This window comes from Rhinatrema bivittatum, chromosome 13 (genome assembly GCF_901001135.1).
Source record: "Rhinatrema bivittatum chromosome 13, aRhiBiv1.1, whole genome shotgun sequence".
Classification (NCBI taxonomy): Eukaryota; Metazoa; Chordata; class Amphibia; order Gymnophiona; family Rhinatrematidae; genus Rhinatrema; species Rhinatrema bivittatum.
The window spans coordinates 67,120,165-67,139,079 of record NC_042627.1 but is presented as its reverse complement, the minus strand read 5'-3'; the positions used below and the strand labels follow the sequence as shown (position 1 = coordinate 67,139,079).

The following is an 18,915-nucleotide window of genomic DNA, read 5'->3' as shown; positions in this document are numbered from 1 at the left end:
CCCTGGAATATAGCCATGTAAGCCATTTAGACGGATAACTATTACGTTATCGGTCTAAATGGCTTTTGAATGTGGACCTCTGTTTCAGAAACACTGGAAGTGTTTATAGGATTTCACATCCATAATACAATAACAGATCTGTTCTTCAGTCACATGTCGTCCACACTAAGCTATGTTTACACAGTTGGTTCCACGTTTGTGCTGTTTGAATTATGCATATTTCAGTTTAGTGAGCATATTTTCCATATCTCAATGGACTGAACCACCAGCTGCATTGCATTTTATTTCATTTACATTCTCCAAAACTAGTATATGGTGGTATATGCAATCCAGCTAACCCTGTTGAGCAGTTGCTAAATTGTTATATGGTCTCTATTTTTATATAGTTTTAATTCAGTTTGTTGGATCATAAAGTAATCTAAAACAAATGTCCCTTAGCATTCTATTATTTAAATATTCTGGGCATGTGCAGCTTCAGAAATACATATGTTTTTTGTAAAATGCAAGAAAATAATCCATTGTATTTCTTCATCAATGTATATCCTATAATGCATGACTTAGGCCTGGATTCTCTAAGGTCGCAGACTTTAGAGAATCCGGTGGTAATGGGGGGCGGGGGGGTGAAGCGGGGGGCAGTCCTGCGATAGCCGGCAGCGATCGCACCTCCGCGGTGCGATCGCTGCCCGCTTTCGTGCTGAATAACTCACCATAAAAGGTGTAGTTATTCGGCGCGAAACTGGCGGTGATAAGGAGTCTTACCTTTCGCCGCCAGCGATGTGTTCGCAGCGTCGGCCCCGGTGCCGCCCCGACTCCTCTTCTTCCGAGCTAGCTATCGCATGCGAAACATCTCTTTTTGCGTGCGATAGCATTAGAGAATGACCCCTTCAGTTTTGGATCAGAAAGATAACTATCTGACTAGACGACTCCAATCCAGTTAAAGGAAATAGGCTTTCTTTGGAGTTTATTCACAAAAATCATAATAAAAAAGAACAAAGGGTCCTGCTTTGTTTTATATTGGGATGTTTATAATCTGAAATCTAGACCCTCTCTTGTATGATCCCTTCCTGGTACCAAATTTATCTAATGTCTCATCCAATTAAAGCATTACTTTTCTTTACAGGAAGATATAAGCAAGCGAACCATTTGCATGAATTTGGGGATCTGCCAAGGGGGAGAATATGCTGGGATCCTTCTGCAAGGCAAGTCATGCTGCTAGATTCTTAAGATTTCTAACCTGATAAATTCCTGATTTTTTCCAACATATATTTTTATATTTTTTTTTATGTTAACAATATTACTCTTACTTTTGTAATGTATGTCTTCATGGTTTTTATGCTGGTGTTATCCATAACTAAATCAAATGAGTACTGGGAAAGGCTTTAAGGAAAGAGAATATGTAGGGTAGAAGGACACAGTGTGGATGCTCCCTTCTAGGGTTATTGGAGACATGGGGTAGAATCATCAATGTTTTTGTCCCATGCAAAATTTGCTCCATTTTGCCCCATCATTTTCCCCATTTAAAACACTAGAATATTTGTACTGATAAATCCGGAGCAGTTGTTTTGCCCTAGACAACACTGGAGCAAAACTTTGCTAAACAAGATTTTTGTTTTCCATGTGTAAGTGTAACTCTCCGGAAGGGTTATAGCATGAGGATGAGAAATAAGCTTGTCAAGCAGTGACTGGAAGGGACAAACATCACATACATCCAAAGAACATTTGCAGTCTTTATATCACGTTTAAAGAAAAAAGTAGGGTGGGTCTTTTGCTCAAAATATTACATTTAAAATTTCGGCAAGAGTCCTAGAGCACATTTTGCAGACTGTTTCTTTCCTTTTTGCTTGTACAATATTTTTCTCCTGTCATTTTTTCCCCTTTTCAGAACTTACAGGAAATTGGCAAATCTTTTTCTCCAGTGATTTATTTCAAAGCAGTGCAAGTAAAAGGCCTGACTTTTTGCACATTTATTTTGCTCTGCTTTTGCCTAGAACAGAAATTTCTATGTATCTACAAATGAATGAATTTTCATTATGTTTTTGTTTTTTTTTTAAATTTTCACCGTTTGTTTTGTTTTATAGCTTAGAACTTATAAATTGGGGCACTGCCGGGCTGACTCTTACCTGACCCTTACGCAGGTACTACATTGATAAATATAAAGTAGGAATACAGCACAAATAATTGAAGTAAAAAAGGGGGCTTTCTGAAGAAAAAAATAAAAAATATTGTAAATGAGCTGGAAGCCCAAAGGAGCAAGAAGAAACTGCCAGACCAAAAATAAAGAAATAAAAGCATGCTAAAGAACAGGGCTTAGCAACAGTCGAGAAACTATTTTCAACACATGCTCGTGCTGCTCCCAAGATCATAGGTTCAAAACTAATGAACAACTGCCCCTGATATAATAATTGATATTATACTGAAATCGTCAGCTCAGTGTGCTGCAATGGTCAAAAAAGGAATTATTAGGAAGGGAATGGCAAATAAAACAGAGGATGTCATAATGCCTCTATATCGCTCCGCGGTGAGACCGCACCTTGAATACTGTGCACAATTCCAGTCACAACATCTCAAAAATAGATATAGTTGCACTGGAGAAAGTACAGAGAAGGGCGACCAAAATGATAAAGGGAATGGAGCGGCTCCCCTATGAGGAAAGACTAAAGAGATTAGACTGTTCAGCTTGGAGAAGAGACGACTGAGGGAAGATATGATAGAGGCCTATAAAATCATGAAAGGACTTGAATGGGTAAATGTGAAACAGTGTTATATATTTAATGTTTTAAGTATTTCCATTTAGCTCTGTAGGTAAAATTCAAGGTAAATTTGGTAGGGCAGTTTTCTCAGTTCCCAGTTGTTCACAGGAGCCTGGTTTTTCAATGCAGGCAGTGGAGAAACTTGGCTGGACGTTTACCGGTTGCCCAAAGATACCTGGCTGAAAGAAGTGGAACACTCGTATGTGGCAAAAACAGTAAGGCAGAAGCCAGACATCTTAAATATGATATCCCATATTTTCAAGCAAAAAAAAATCTTGTATTTTCTGACAATTTGCCACATTTTCAAACGCCCTCTGAAATCACGTTTGCGGGGAGATTTTTTCTTTGTGCTTTGGATATGCCTGTGGGGTCTACATTCAGAGCACTCTCACCATACAACATAGAGTGAAATGATGTCAAAGTCAACAAGCTTGCAACTTATTAATGATATTACTGGGCAATGATAATGGTTAAAACACTTGTCCAGTGATATTTCAAAAATAAATTTTATATGTAAATTACTGGAGAATAACACATTGCCAAGACCAAGTAATCAGTAAGAAAAAAGAAAGGAAGACTTACTATAGGCCTATAGTTCTTTCAGCTGCTCAGGGCACACAATTTCACTAGTGCACTGGACAATATTGCATTATTATACAAGTCTGCATGGCTTACTATGATGCAGGGAGATAAGCTTCCATTTTTTGTCACTTGCCCAGTGAATAAGGCAATTCTAAGATCTTTTTCCATACTTACTGATTATTGAAACTAATATCATAAGTACCACTACTCCTTTACCCAAATTCAGATTGGTGTTTGGATCCAGTTTATACATAAACTCTGAATTTAATGGAGTATTACTTATATCATCTTTATTATTTATAATGTACATTTATTTTTTTTTTATAAAACAGAGGGAGCCCAACTTTCAAAACTATTTGCAATGCAGCATTTGTGTGTGTAAGTGGATGCGGATGCATGGAGATTAATGCTAATATTTAATAAACTCCATAGTTTATAAAATACCGCTTATTTCTGCTCGAAAGTATAAGCATATGTTTCAGTATGCGTATATATTTCCAGTGTAAGAAAATGCATACTTTCTTTACCTATTTTCTAAATATACATATGAATATTTTACATGTGAAATAAACATCCAAAATTAAACATGGAGGCATGTATTTTATAAAGCAGGCACATACATTGTTTTGAAAATAATTTGCGGATGCTTGGAATCACCAGATCACCCCATTCCTGTTTGTACCTCGGCTCAGTCCAGACAAGTGGGTTTATGCATCCCTACCAGCAGATGGAGGCAGAAAACTTTCTAGAGACATAAAGTTCCTGGATGTAATAAATTACTGCTTCATGGAGCAATTGATTCAGGAAACAACAAGAGAGGGAGCTATTTTAGATTTAATTCTTAGTGGAACGCAGGATTTGGTGAGAGAGGTAACGGTGGTGGGGCCACTTGGCAACAGTGATCATAACATGATCAAATTTAAACTAATAACTGGAAGGGGGACAATAAGTAAATCTGCAGCTCTAACACTAAATTTTCAAAAGGGAAACTTTGATAAAATGAGGAAAATAGTTAGAAAAAAACTGAAAGGTGCAACTACAAAGGTTAAAAGTGTTCAACGGGCATGGACATTGTTTAAAAATACAATCCTAGAGGTGCAGTCCAGATGTATTCCACGCATTAAGAAAGGTGGAAGGAAGGCAAAACGATTACCGCCATGGTTAAAAGGTGAGGTGAAAGAGGCTATTTTAGCCGAAAAAAATCCTTCAAAAATTGGAAGAAGGATCCATTTGAAGAAAATAAGATAAAACATAAGCATTGTGAAGTTAAGTGTAAAACATTGATAAGACAGGCGAAGAGAGAATTTGAAATGAAGTTGGCCATAGAGGCAAAAACTCATAATAAAAACTTTAAAAAAATATATCCGAAGCAAAAAACCTGTGAGGGAGTCGGTTGGACCATTAGATGACCGAGGGGTTAAAGGGGCTCTTAGGGAAGATAAGGTCATTGCAGAAAGACTAAATGAATTCTTTGCGTCCTTGTTTACTAATGAGGATATTGGGGCGATACCAGTTCCGGAGATGGTTTTCAAGGGTGATGAGTCAGACGAACTAAACCAAATCACTGTGAACCTGGAAGATGTAGTAGGCCAGATTGACAAACTAAAGAGTAGCAAATCACCTGGACCAGATGGTATGCATCCTAGGGTACTAAAGGAACTCAAAATTGAAATTTCTGATCTATTAGTTAAAATTTGTAACCTATCATTAAAATCAAAAAGGGCTCCAGGGGTGATCCGGGTAACTATAGACCAGTGAGCCTGACTTCAGTGCCGGGAAAAATACCATGTCTTTCTATATGCTGTACATTTTGATCTTTAGAAGATCAAAATCGTACAGCATATAGAAAGACATGGTTTAATGGAACACAGTCAACATGGATTTACCCAAGGGAAGTCTTGCCTAACAAATCTGCTTCATTTTTTTTGAAGGGGTTAATAAACATGTGGATAAAGGTGAACCAGTAGATGTAGTGTATTTGGATTTTCAGAAGGCATTTGACAAAGTCCTTCATGAGAGGCTTCTAAGAAAAGTAAAAAGCCATGGGATAGGAGGCGAAGGCCTTTCATGGATTACAAATTGGTTAAAAGACAGGAATCAGAGAAGAGGATTAAATGGTCAGTTTTCTCAGTGAAAAAGGGTAAACAGTGGAGTGCCTCAGGGATCTGTACTTGGACCAATGTTTTTCAATATATATATAAATGATCTGGAAAGGAATAAAACGAGTGAGGTTATCTAATTTGCGGATGATACAAAATTATTCAGAGTAGTTAAATCACAAGCGGATTGTGATACATTACAGGAGGACCTTGCAAGACTGGAAGATTGGGCATCCAAATGGCAGATGAAATTTAATGTGGACAAGTGCAAGGTGTTGCAAATAGAGAAAAATGACTCTTGCTGTATTTACACAATGTTAGGGTCCATATTAGGAGCTACCACCCAGGAAAAAGATCTAGGCATCATAGTGGATAATACTTTAAAATTGTCGGCTCAGTGTGTTGCAGCAGTCAAAAAATCAAATAGTATGTTAGGAATTATTAGGAAGGGAATAGTTAATAAAACAGAAAATGTCATAATGCCTCGGTATCACTCCATGGTGAGACCGCATCTTGAATACTGTGTACAATTCTGGTTGCCGCATCTCAAAAAAGATATAGTTGCGATGGAGAAGGTACAGAGAAGGGCAACCAAAATGATAAAGGGGATGGAACAGCTCCCCTATGAGGAAAGGCTGAAGAGGTTAGGGCTGTTCAGCTTGGAGAAGAGACAGCAGAGGGGGGAAATGAGGTCTTTAAGATCATGAGAGGTCTTGTACGAGTAGATGTGAATCGGTTATTTACACTTTCGAATAATAGAAGTACTAGGGGGCATTCCATGAAGTTAGCAAGTAGCACATTTAAGACTAATCGGAGAAAATTCTTTTTCACTCAATGCACAATAAAGCTCTGGAATTTGTTGCCAGAGGATGTGGTTAGTGCAGTTAGTGTAGCTGGGTTAAAAAAAGGTTTGAATAAGTTCTTGGAGGAGAAGTCCATTAATGGCTATTAATCAATTATACTTAGGGAATAGCCACTGCTATTAATTGCATCAGTATTCACTAACCAACCTCTTTCCCTTTTCAACAATTCACCAACTCGAGCGTACAAGGGAATCCTTGTGCGGTGGTAATCTTGTACGGAGGTATTTGATGAGGATAACCGATTTGCAGTTATCCTTTCTGTTACCTCCGTCTATTTTTCTTTTTATTAAGGTCAAAAATATTTTTTAAGTGCTCTTTCGTGTATTTTTTCTTAAAATCCCTTCTCCCCTGCTGCTTTTCCGTCCCACTGCTAGTCTTTCGTCATACTTATCAAGGTCATCGCCTTTGTTGATTTCTCATGGGTACGGAGCTGCTTGTCCGACACGACTTTAGAATGCTGTGAACCCCACATAGGACACGGCACACTCTCCCACAGTCCCTGAAGCAGGCACCCGTGCCGAAACATGGCCCGTGTCGGACAAGCAGCTCCGTACCCATGAGAAATCAACAAAGGCGATGACCTTGATAAGTATGACGAAAGACTAGCAGTGGGACGGAAAAGCAGCAGGGGAGAAGGGATTTTAAGAAAAAATACACGAAAGAGCACTTAAAAAATATTTTTGACCTTAATAAAAAGAATAATAGACGGAGGTAACAGAAAGGATAACTGCAAATCGGTTATCCTCATCAAATACCTCCGTACAAGATTACCACCGCACAAGGATTCCCTTGTACGCTCGAGTTGGTGAATTAATTGCATCAGTGGCATGGGATCTTCTTGGTGTTTAGGTAATTGCCAGGTTCTTATGGCCTGGATTGACCACTGTTGGAAACAGGATGCTGGGCTCGATGGACCCTTGGTCTGACCCAGCATGGCAATTTCTTATGTTCTTATGAAAATTCACTCCATAGATTTTTATACTGTATATCAGACAGACATTGAAAAGAATGGTGCAGAAGGCAAGATTCTTGCTGGCCCCATTATTGTGAGATAACGCATTGTCCATGGTGCAATTGACTTTGCATGCAGATCATTCATTCTTAATTACTTTGTTTAAACTCATCTTATCCTGAAACTGTATGAGCATTGTCCAATACAGTTTCTCAGCTTTCTCCTGGAGGCATACCTAGCTAGTTGTGTTTTCAGGATATCCTTAATGAATATGAATGAGATACATTTGCATACATTGGACACTTGGTGTATGCAGATCTGTCTTGTGCATATTCATTTTGGTAATCCTGAAAACACACCAGGATAAGTATGCCTCCAGGAGAGGATTGGGAAACTCTGGTCTAATAACAAGTGGGCTGAATAATGTTTATCAATATATTGAGTCTCGCACATTTCAATGGGATTTATTTATAGTTATTAAATGGAACATGGGGGCCAGTCAGATGGCTCATGGGCTGCAAATGAAACTGATTTTGAGAATAATCAAAATTTATACATTGATTGTATTCTTAGTTATTAAAAAGGAACTGTGGACAGATTTTTCCAGTACATATCCATAGTGAATATCCTGAAAAGCAGAACTTTTTTGGCCCTTAAGGGCTGTATCTAGCTGTGACCCATTGTAGAGTTTCACTTTATAAATACCGATTTCGGCTTGAAATTTGGATGAGCTTACAAAATCATTAACAGTGATATTTAAACACAACCAAGTGGGTGAATTTGAAGTCAACAGAACTCTCCCTGATTTGAGAGTAATGTGCTGCTTTGTTGTAGAGCAATGCAGATAACCAGAGCAGGAGAAGTCATATGGAGAAATGGACATACGTTCTTGGAAAGTGTATTATATCTCATATACGAGGCCAGTATAGCATCTGTCCTATTTTCCAGAATGAATTAAGGTTCTACAGACTGAAAGAAGTTTCTTTGTTTCCATTTTCACAGCAAAAAGTGTCTGAGCTAAACTGCGATGAAAAGTCAGAAACGGTAAACGATGCTGCAAAACATAATTGTGTGCAAATTAATTTAAGCTTCAAATCATCCTGGTAAATGCTGGAATGTACAGTATTATCCTCGCCCAATGTTTATTTATTTTTTTAATGAAAAGGTTTACTAGGTAACCTGCATGAAATGGATAGCATTGTAATGTGTATGTGTGTTGAGACAGTAAGCAGCCAGTTAAAGTTAGCTTATCATCATGAGTCAGCTTGAATTGTGGTCTCATTGCAAGCATTCTGTACTGGACTTCTGATTCCAAAAATTGTAATCTGTATATATGTTTGCTTAATTAGAACTGGGTATGTTAGAGTTGTTAATAGCATCATTCATGTTCAATTACACTTCCAAGGTCCATGCCGAGAATAATTTATTTATTTAAAATAGCTTATAATCCGCTCATCCTACATGTTTGTTCAGTGCGGAGAACAAAATACAACATTCATAATGTATAAAACCACATAATGACCACACAAACAGACAGATATATAAAATAATTACATAAGAGTGGAGGAGTAGCCTAGTGGTTAGAGCAGCGGGCTGCAAACCAGGGAAACCAGGATTCAAAAATCACTGCTACTGCTTTTATGGCCTTGGATAAATCATTTTACCCTCCATTGTCTCAGGCACAAACTTAGGGCCTTACACAAAATGGGAGAAAACCATTTGTAAATGAGTTCCTTAGATTTTGAGTCCTCTGGGGACAGAGAAATAAATCCCTTCAGTACCTGCTTTGAAGTGTCTGAAAAGTGGAATATAAATAAATAAATATCTTAACACCCTTTTTAAAAATGTGCAAGAGGAAATCAAGGGCTAGGATACAAAGCATCTGTTCAATATTAAAGATGTGGATATTCGGCTGCTGAGCTGGAAAGTTAGCCAGGTAGCTTTACCTGGGTGTTCAGCATAAAAACCCCAGATAAGTGTTCTATTGACTTTACCTGGATCCTGTGTGTCTGGGTAACTTTAGGACAGTTATTGTTCCAACAAGATGTACCTGATATAATGCTCAGTGGTGGCACTTGCTGGCTGAAATGTAACCACACCTCCGCCCCTGCCCTCCGAATGCCTCCGTCGCTGCTGCTTTTTAATCCTGCTGAAATTTTGTGCGGATAATGAGTTGCCTGCACAAAATTTAGCTGGTTAACGAGGGGAAATATTCAAATCTCTGGTTTGCCTGGGAGGAGGCTCTATTTCCATCTTACAATATACTTTTGGTGATAATAGGTGGTTTCTGTGGAAACTAAACTGACTCCACCAGCTTTGATCATGAAAATCAAGCCACCCAGGCCTCTTGCAGGTAGGTAGACATCTTCTAATCTAGCTGGGACTATCTTGTTTCTCTGGTATTTTGATTTGGGGATAAACTAAAACCGTTCGTGAAAATCAAAATAAAACTGCTGACCAGATCATATATGTGTATGAGTTATCAGTCTTCTAATAATGAGGAGGTCCGTATTCAAAGCCTAGCCAGCTAGGCAAGTAAGGTGGATAAATTTACCTGACTAACTTCCATTGGATATTCAGCAGCATGGCTATGCTGCTGAATATCCCTGTATTTGCCGCTGCTTAGCCGGATGAGTTATTATTCAATGTTCTATGTAAAAAAAACCCAGGTCTAACCTCCCAGACCAGGGCAACCTTTTCGTTACTTGTAAACCGGATTGATTTGTATTGCATACAGGAATTCCGGTATATAAAAATTAAAAATAAATAAATAAATCCCACTAAGTTTAGACCTGCTATTGAGCAGGTCTGAATTATCTGGTTAACATATAAGTCTGAATGTCAGCACTTATCCAGCTAAGTTAGCCAGATAAGTAGCTCGCCCCATTCCTCACCCCTACGTTATCCAGCTAACTACTTTGTCAGATAAGTGACTTATCTGGCTAAGTGATGACTGCCGGGGGGGGGGGGCAGGGCTAGAGTCACTCGCCAGGGTGCCGGCACGTGCAATTTACTCCTGCTCGGAAGCAGGAGCAAAAGGTTAAATAAGAAATTTGGGGGTATTTAGGATAGGGGAAGGGAGATTAGGCTAGGGGGTTGGGAAGTTTCCTCCCAGTCCGCTCCTTAATTGGAGCAGACTGGGAGGGAACTGGGGAAGGCCCCGATGCGTCACCGTGCGTAATTGCATTACTCTACCCCCCCTTGCGCGCACTGACCTGAAATTTTATAACATGCGCACGTCAGTGCACGCATGTTATAAAACCGCGCATCCATGTGTGCGTGCGCATGTAACGTTTGAAAATCTACCCCTTATTTTCCTTCCCTGACCTAAACACTCTTCTGGGAAAGTCTCCTCCAAAAACGGCTAAAGGTATGGGTGCACTTGTAGCCAGTTCATGCCTGTAAAATGGCTTTGAAATCTGTCCTTTCCATGCATATTTTAAGGCCTGGTTTATATAAACATCAGAAGGGTGGGTTTGAGAAATCTGTTATGAATGGCAAGAGAAATTCAGCAATGACAAATCGAGTGTTAACAAATCATCCATTCCAGGAAGTCATTTTAAAAGTGCCTCCGAGGCCCTTCAGAAGACCGAAGAGTCCAGTGTCATTGGTTCAGGACTCAATCATGTGATCAGTGCGCAGCAGTGGGACCAGCAGGAAGCAATATTTTGTAATCTGTTCAGAAAATATCTTGAGGTGAAGAGTCCTGATGGTACAGAGGAAAAAAAGTCCAAGTAAGACCCAGAACTTGTGATTAATACTATTATTTATGAAAGATTTGGGGGAATTCAACCCTTCTGCATCAATTATTGGGAAGGCTCTTTCAAAGCCATACTAATTTTACCCAGGTGAATTGGCTTGGCAGAGAATTGCTCTGCCCAGAGCTGCTACAGCATGTGTTGTTTTAGCCTTGGGATAAAGAGGTGTTCCCATGGCTGTGTTTACATCAGCAAGAGGATAACAACACGCGTGCATTCGATCTTTAAGTGGCCGTGCACTGTTTTGTTACCTCGTGCCAATCGCACAAGTAGCAGGCATAAAGATGCTTTTAAGGCATGGACTTTGCATTTGCTCATTTTCAAAGAAAAAACAACGCGGGTGCTTTGTCTTTGAAAATTTTCATAAAATCTGCTAAAACAAATATAAGCCCCCTTGTAATTTGCAACTATGGGGGGGATATTTAAAAATTGTCTTCATAATATGGGAAGAGAACCCATGGAGAATGACAGAATGGAAACTATTTTGCTTTATTGCTAATGTTAACTGGTAGAAGCTGAACAGGTTGCACAGTGCCTCTCTGTCCCCAGTACTTTCCATCCGGATCCTATTAATGAACACTTTCTGCAGCACAGGACACCCGGGTATGAATCGTCAGTCTCATGGGAATGGTGTGCTTCTGGCCTTGGGGTTCTAGGGAGGAGCAGCTATGCTGTAAAAAAAAAAAATAGAGAAATTGAAGGATTCAACCAGCTGGGGGGATCTTGAGTAGCTGGCAAAAGTGGGATGGGGAGAAAATGTGAAGACAGGGTTAAAAAAAGGAAAAATAGAGCTGAAACAATAATGAGAAAAATCTGCTAGAAACTTAGAGGTTGATATTCAAAGGGTTTGTGTGGGTAGCTGCTCTGTAGTAACTATATTTTGTCTGGATAATTCTTTACGTGAACAGAATTCAGTTGAGTAAAACATATGGTGATGAATGTTTTCCAATGGCAAGGCTGACCTTGATTCGCTGAGCACTGATATTCAATGTTCCCTGTATATACCCAGATCAGTCCATATTCTTGGTTTTTGTTCCCCTTCCAGCAGATGGAGACAGATATGGTTTTATTGAAACTGCTAAATAACATAGTGTGCCATCTGCAGTCCTTCAGTATTTTTCTGTGTCCAGCAGATGGCAGATAGTGCAAAACCTGTAATCTGAGTAAAAAGAGAAAACAGAAGATTTAGAAGATCTTGAAGGGAGCCTCCCGGGGACTTGTAAAATCCTGATGGAGCTATCCTCCCTGCCCGAGGCGGATGAGTAGGGAGGTTGGAGACCCTGCTTTAACTCGCTATAGTTACCGTGTGGCTGACATCTTGGTGGTCCAGATCCCTCAGCTCACACAAGGCAGTACTGTGACCCATTGGCGATCCTATCCACTCCACCAAGGAAGAACAGTCCAGATGTATTCCACACATTAAGAAAGGTGGAAGGAAGGCAAAATGATTACCAGTATGGTTAAAAGGTGAGGTGAAAGAGGCTATTTTAGCCAAAAGATCTTCATTCAAAATTGGAAGAAGGCTCCAACAGAAGAAAAAGGATAAAGCATAAACATTGGCAAGTTAAATGTAAGACTTTGATAAGACTGGCTAAGAGAGAATTTGAAAAGAAGTTGGCTGTAGAGGCAAAAACTCACAGTAAAAACTTTAAAAAATATATCCGAAGCAGAAAGCCTGCAAAGGAGTCAGTTGGACCGTTAGATGATCAAGGGGTTAAAGGGGCACATAGAGAAGATAAGGCCATCGCAGAAAGATTAAATTATTTTTTTGCTTCTGTATTTACTGAAGAGGATGTTGGCAAGATATCCGTTCTGGAGAAGGTTTTCATGGGTAATGATTCAGATGGACTGAACCAAATCACGGTGAACCTAAAAGATGTAGTAGGCCTGATTGACAAATTGAAGTGTAGTAAATCTCCTGGACTGGATGGTATACACCCCAGGGTTCTGAAGGAACTAAAAAATGAAATTTCAGATCTATTAGTAAAAATTTGTAACCTATCATTAAAATTATCCATTGTACCTGAAGACTGGAGGGTGGCTAATGTAACCCCAATATTTAAAAAGGGCTCCAGGGGCGATCCAGGAAACTACAGACCATTTAGCCTGACTTCAGTGCCAGGAAAAATAGTGGAAAGTTCTAAAGATCAAAATCACGGAACATATAGAAAGACATGGTTTAGTGGAACAAAGTCAGCATGGCTTTACCCAGGGCAAGTCTTGCCTCACAAATCTGCTTCACTTTTTTGAAGGAGTTAATAAACATGTGGATAAAGGTGAACCGGTAGATATAGTATACTTGGATTTTCAGAAGGTGTTTGACAAAGTTCCTCATGAGAGGCTTCTAGGAAAAGTAAAAAGTCATGGGATAGGTGGCGATGTCCTTTCGTGGATTGCAAACTGGTTAAAAGACAGGAAACAGAGAGTAGGATTAAAATAGTTTTCTCACTGGAGGGGGGTGGGCAGTGGAGTGCCTCAGGGTTCTGTACTGGGACCCATGCTTTTCAATATATTTATAAATGATCTGGAAAGGACTACGACGAGTGAAGTAATCAGATTTGCAGATGATAAAGAATTACTCAGAATAGTTAAATCACAAGCAGATTGTGATAAATTGCAGGAGGACCTTGTGAGACTGGAAGATTGGGCATCCAAATGGGAGATGAAATTTAATGTGGATAAGTGCAAGGTGATGCATATAGGGAAAAATAACCCATCCTGTAGTTATACAATGTTAAGATCCATATTAGGTGCTACTACCCAGGAAAGAGATCTAGGCATCATAGTGGATAATACAGTGAAATCATCAGCTCAGTGCGCTGCAGCAGTCAAAAAAGCAAATAGAATGTTAGGAATTATTAGGAAGGGAATGGTGAATAAAATGGAAAATGTCATAATGCCTCTATATCGCTGCATGGTGAGACCACACCTTGAATACTGTGTACAATTCTGGTCGCTACATCTAAAAAACAAATAGTTGCGATAGAGAAAGTACAGAGAAGGGTGACCAAAATGATAAAGGGGATAAAACAGCTCCCCTATGAGGAAAGACTAAAGAGGGTAGGGCTGTTCAGCTTGGGGAAGAGACGGCTGAGGGGGGATATGATAGAGGTGTTTAAAATCGTGAGAGGTCTAGAACGAGTAGATATGAATCGGTTATTTACTCTTTCGGATAATAAAAGGACTAGGGGGCATTCCATGAAGTTAGCAAGTAGCACATTTAAAACTAATTGGAGAAAGTTATTTTTCTCTCAACGCACAATTAAACTCTGGAATTTGTTGCCAGAGGATGTGGTTAGTGCAGTTAGTGTCGCTGGGTTTAAAAAAGGTTTGGATAAGTTCTTGGAGGAGAAATCCATTACCTGCTATTAATCAAGTTGACTTAGAAAATAGCCACTGCTATTACTAGCATCATTAGCATGGGATATACTTAGTTTTTGGGTTCCTGCCAGGTATTTGTAGCCTGGATTGGCCACTGTTGGAAACAGGATGCTGGGCTTGATGGACTCTTGGTCTGATCCAGTATGGCAATTTCTTATGTTCTTATCCGTAACTGGATGATTGCCTCATCAGGGCAAAGTCAGAGGATCTCTGTCTGCAGTCTGTGCAGAAAGTCCTGGACCATTTGCATTTGCTAGGCTGGGTGGTGAATATTCTAAAGAACCAGCTCGTTCTCTCTGTCCCTGGAATATTTAGGGGCGTGGTTAGACACGAGGGAGGGGAGAATTTTCCTCACAGAGGTCAGGATGCAGAAACATCAGGAACAGATTTGTCACCTGCTGGGGATTTAGACACCCAGGGTTTGGGACTGTTTGTAGGTCCTGGGTTCCCTGGCTTCAACCTTGGAGTTGGTCTGCGACCTTTTCAGAGGTTTCTTCTCTCCTGATGGAATCCTTTGTCAGGAGAATTTCATATTCCTCTTCCGCTAGAGGGGGAAGGCAGAAAGTCTCTCCTGGTGGCTACTTTGGGCCAAACTGGAACAGGGAGTGCCGCTGGAAGTTCCGGATTGGGTGATGGTCACTACTGATGCCAGTCTCTCAGAGTCAGGATTAGGTGGTGCAGGGCCAGTGGTCTAAGAAAGAAGCTTCTTGTTCTATCAGTCATTTAGAGACAAGAACAGTGCAATTTGCGATACATGCCTTTTTTTTAACGATTATAAGGTCGTTCGGTGAGAGTTCTGATGGAAAATGCGACAATTGTGGCTTATATCAACCACTAGGGTGGAATCAGGAGTCTGGCAGTGGCTCAGGAGGTGCAAGACTTGTCCTTTGGGCAAGAACAGTATTTAGAGAGGATAGCGGCGTCGCACATTGCCTGGATGGACAATGTATGGGCGGACTTTCTGAGTCACAGGACATTGGACCCAGGAGAGTGTGAGCTGTTGAAGGCAGTGATGTCTCTAACTTGCGAGAGGTGGGGATTATCTCATATGGAACTGTTTGTGATCAGAAGAAACGTGAAAGTGCCGCGGTTCTTCAGCCAAAGAAGAGAGCACGGTGAGGAGGGCATCGATGCTCTGGTTCTGTTGTGGCCTCTCAACATGCGGTTATATGTCTTCCCTCCATGGCCTCTGATGGGGAAGGTGATACGGTGGATAGAGAAGCATCTGGGAGATGTGATTCTAGTGGCTCCAGCATGGCTGTGCCATCCTTGGTTCGCGGATCTCGTCAACATGGCCATAGAGGTTCAGTCATCTAGAGAATCTTCTCCAACAGGGCCCCATATTTTCAGAACAGGCGGCTTGCTTCTTGTCTCGTGGCCTGGCTTTTGAGAGGAGGTGACTAAGATGGCGTGGTTATCCTGAAGCGGTTATTACTGCCTTGCTGCAGGCCAGGTGGACTTCCATGACTTTGACTTATGTGTGGGTCTGGAAGGTCCTCGAGTCCTGGTGTATGGGTCAAGATGTGCAGGCATTGCAAGCTACAGTGGCGCATATTTTGACCTTCCTGCAGGAGGGTTTAGTAAAAGGTTTGACTTTTAATTCTCTGAGAGTGCAAGTAGTGGCCTTCGGCTGTCTCCGTGGTAAAGTACAAGAGTATTCTCTGTCCACACTTCTGGATGTTGTACGTTTTTTTTGTGGGGAAAAGAACTTGTGGCTGCTGGTGAGGAAGCCGCGTCCATCTTGGAATCTGAATTTGGTGCTTATGGCGTTATGTGGAGCTCTGTTTGAGCCTCTGAGAAGAGCGACTTTGAAGGACTTAACATTTAAGGTGGTATTTCCCGTGGCCATTTGTTCAGCGAGGAGGATTTCGTAGCTACAGGCGTTATCCTGCAGGGATCCATTTTTGCAAATTCGGAGGCAGGGGAGTCGTTACGCACAGTGCCCTCCTTTCTGCATAGGTAGGGTCGGGGTTCCACATTAATCAGACTGTGGAACTTCTGACCTTTCCGTATCTGGATTCCTCAGCCCCTCATGCAAGGTCAGTAATGAATTTTGCACATCGGATCACGTTTTCATTCTCTGGAATGGTCCAAGGAAGGGGCGTCAAGCTTGGCTCAAGTAGGCGATTGGTTCAGCATATATTTCTAGGGTTCGGTTAGTGCTTGAAGGTTTGAGGGCTTATTCAATGTGTTTGTAGGCAGCCTCTTGGGCTCAGGCCCAGCAAGTGTTACTGCAGGAGATCTTCAGGACAGCAATTTGGAAGTCGCTGCACACTTTCACCAGACACTATTAGTTGGATGTCGGGGCTCCAACTGTGGCCGGTTTTGGTGAGTATATTCTGCAAGTGGGACTCTCCAGGTCCCATCCAGTTTAGTGGGCTTAGGTATATCCCAGGAGTCTGGACTGATCTGGGTTCATACAGGGAAAGGAAAATTTGGTTCTTACCTGCTAATTTTCTTTCCTGTAGTACCACAGATCAGTCCAGACACCCGCCTATGGTATGAGGGGAGAGTCAGCTACTCATTTCATGGTTATGTCGGAGCTATTGCAGAGTTAGCAGGTCACAATGCTGTTTTCACTTTACTTGAGTTTCTTTCATTACATGTTAAAATTTTGCCACCCTCCTTTTCATGGGGATTTGGATGGGCTGTTAAAATTAGTTGTTTGATTTTGGCATCTTGGCTTGGATACAGTTCCATACTGAGGGACTGCAGGTGGCACACCATGTTATATGGCAGGTTCAGTAAAACTTTTATCTGTCTCCATCTGCTGGCAGGAGTGCAAAACCCAGGAGTCTGCACTGATCTGTGGTACTACAGGAATGAAAATTAGCAGGTAAGAATCAATTTTCCTTTAGCTGGGCAAGTCTGGTCAGTAAAAAGCTGTCCTAAAATTCTGCAGATACCTTTAGCTGAGTATATTCAGTGGAACGCATATCCTGATATGTTCTGCTAAATGTCTGGATAAAATTACCCAGATAAATTTTTTGAGCACCAGCCCACAGAATGTCAACCTCTTAAATCCTGTGCAAAATAAATAATGTACACTATTGTATCATGCAAGAAAATGATCTCCGATACTTCTGTCCTCCTTATATTTTGTTTTGTATTTATCATTCTGTCACACAGCGATGCAGTGTTTTACTTTCTCTTTCCTGGCAAAATTTTGCAGATGGGAAGTGACAGCAAATCTCAGACAGGTAAATAGAACCCAAGATCCTTCTCTTACTGTATATCAGAATGGTAAATGCCAATTTGTGGTATAAGTTATGCAAGATGTTTGAAATTTACCCTCTATGTAAAGATATTTGCAATGGAATAGATGAATTCTCCAGAAAAGAAACAGGAGATTTACAGTGGTGACATACACAAGGCTGAAATGCTGTTATAAAACACCGCACAATGTAATAAAACCCCCTGAAAGAAGTAAAGTGGCAGAACATTCTAATAGAACTAATAGGCACTGAACTCTTGGACAGTAACTTTAAAACAAGTGCGTGGGTGCTCGTACATACGGATATATGTGCACGAGCGCACATATGCTGGAATTATAAATTACGCATGCATCTATGTGCATATGATTTAAAATATGCCTACCACGCGTATGTGTGCTCCTAATTTTAAGTGGTTACTCAAGCAAACGTATTTGCGAATCCTCCTTGTGACTTTGTCAGCTTTAACCTGCGCAGGGAAGTGAATTTTAAAATATGCTCGTTCCCTATACGTACCCAGATCAGTCCAGACAGTGGGTTGAGCCTCCTGTCCAGCAGAGGGAGACAGATGTCGACGGATTTTAGACAAGCATATCTTGGCCTTGAATGGACAATTACGTAAAGCCCGGATACGCTTAGCAGAATTTGAGAGTAATGAGGCGAGGGTTGCCTATCGCTCATTGCAATCGGCTCTTAACTCCCTCATACACCAATGAACAAAAAAAAGCCACCTTTACTATCAATACCATCTTTACCAATACAGCAGTAAAACGGGACGGCTGATGGCCAATTTAATTCGATCCACCAGGAGAAATAGATTTATCCCAGCATTGAGAACATCACATAATACAGTAGTCAGAGACACCCCATCCATTTTAAAAGGGTTTCGTGAGTTTTATTCCAACTTATATACATCTGAGGGAGGGAATGAGGTGGCGGGAGCACGATTCCTTACAGATCTATATCTTCTTTGTTTGTCTCACGCACATCGGGAAGCACTTAACCAACCTATCACGGAATCAGAGGTCCGTTTGGCAATAGGTCAACAAAAGCAATTTAAGGCACTGGGACCCGATGGTTATACAGCTGAGTTTTTTAAACACCTGGTAGACCTGATTTCGGGGCCCCTGGCAGCGAGATTCTCCGAATTGATAACTCGAGGTTCCTTCCCCCCCCCCCCCCCCCCATGAAAACTTGGCCTTAATTACACTAATCCTTAAGATGGGCAAGGACCCTCTTCTACCCAGGTCTTATTGCCCGATATCATTACTAAATTTAGATTATAAGTTATTGGCTAAAATATTGGCTGACCGTCTAG

General features: G+C 40.8%; 1 protein-coding gene across 2 annotated transcripts in view; it reads left to right on the top strand.

Annotated features, from left to right (window-relative positions):
- WDR93 (WD repeat domain 93) overlaps nt 1-18,915 on the top strand; it is a 42,504-nt gene that overhangs the window by 9,761 nt on the left and 13,828 nt on the right. For both annotated transcript variants that reach the window (XM_029574672.1, XM_029574671.1), the window contains exons 5-10: nt 1,121-1,199; nt 2,880-2,965; nt 8,249-8,290; nt 9,527-9,599; nt 10,797-10,980; nt 17,515-17,585. In XM_029574672.1, coding sequence (XP_029430532.1) covers nt 1,121-1,199; nt 2,880-2,965; nt 8,249-8,290; nt 9,527-9,599; nt 10,797-10,980; nt 17,515-17,585 — 535 coding nt within the window. The remainder of the gene's footprint in view (nt 1-1,120; nt 1,200-2,879; nt 2,966-8,248; nt 8,291-9,526; nt 9,600-10,796; nt 10,981-17,514; nt 17,586-18,915) is intronic.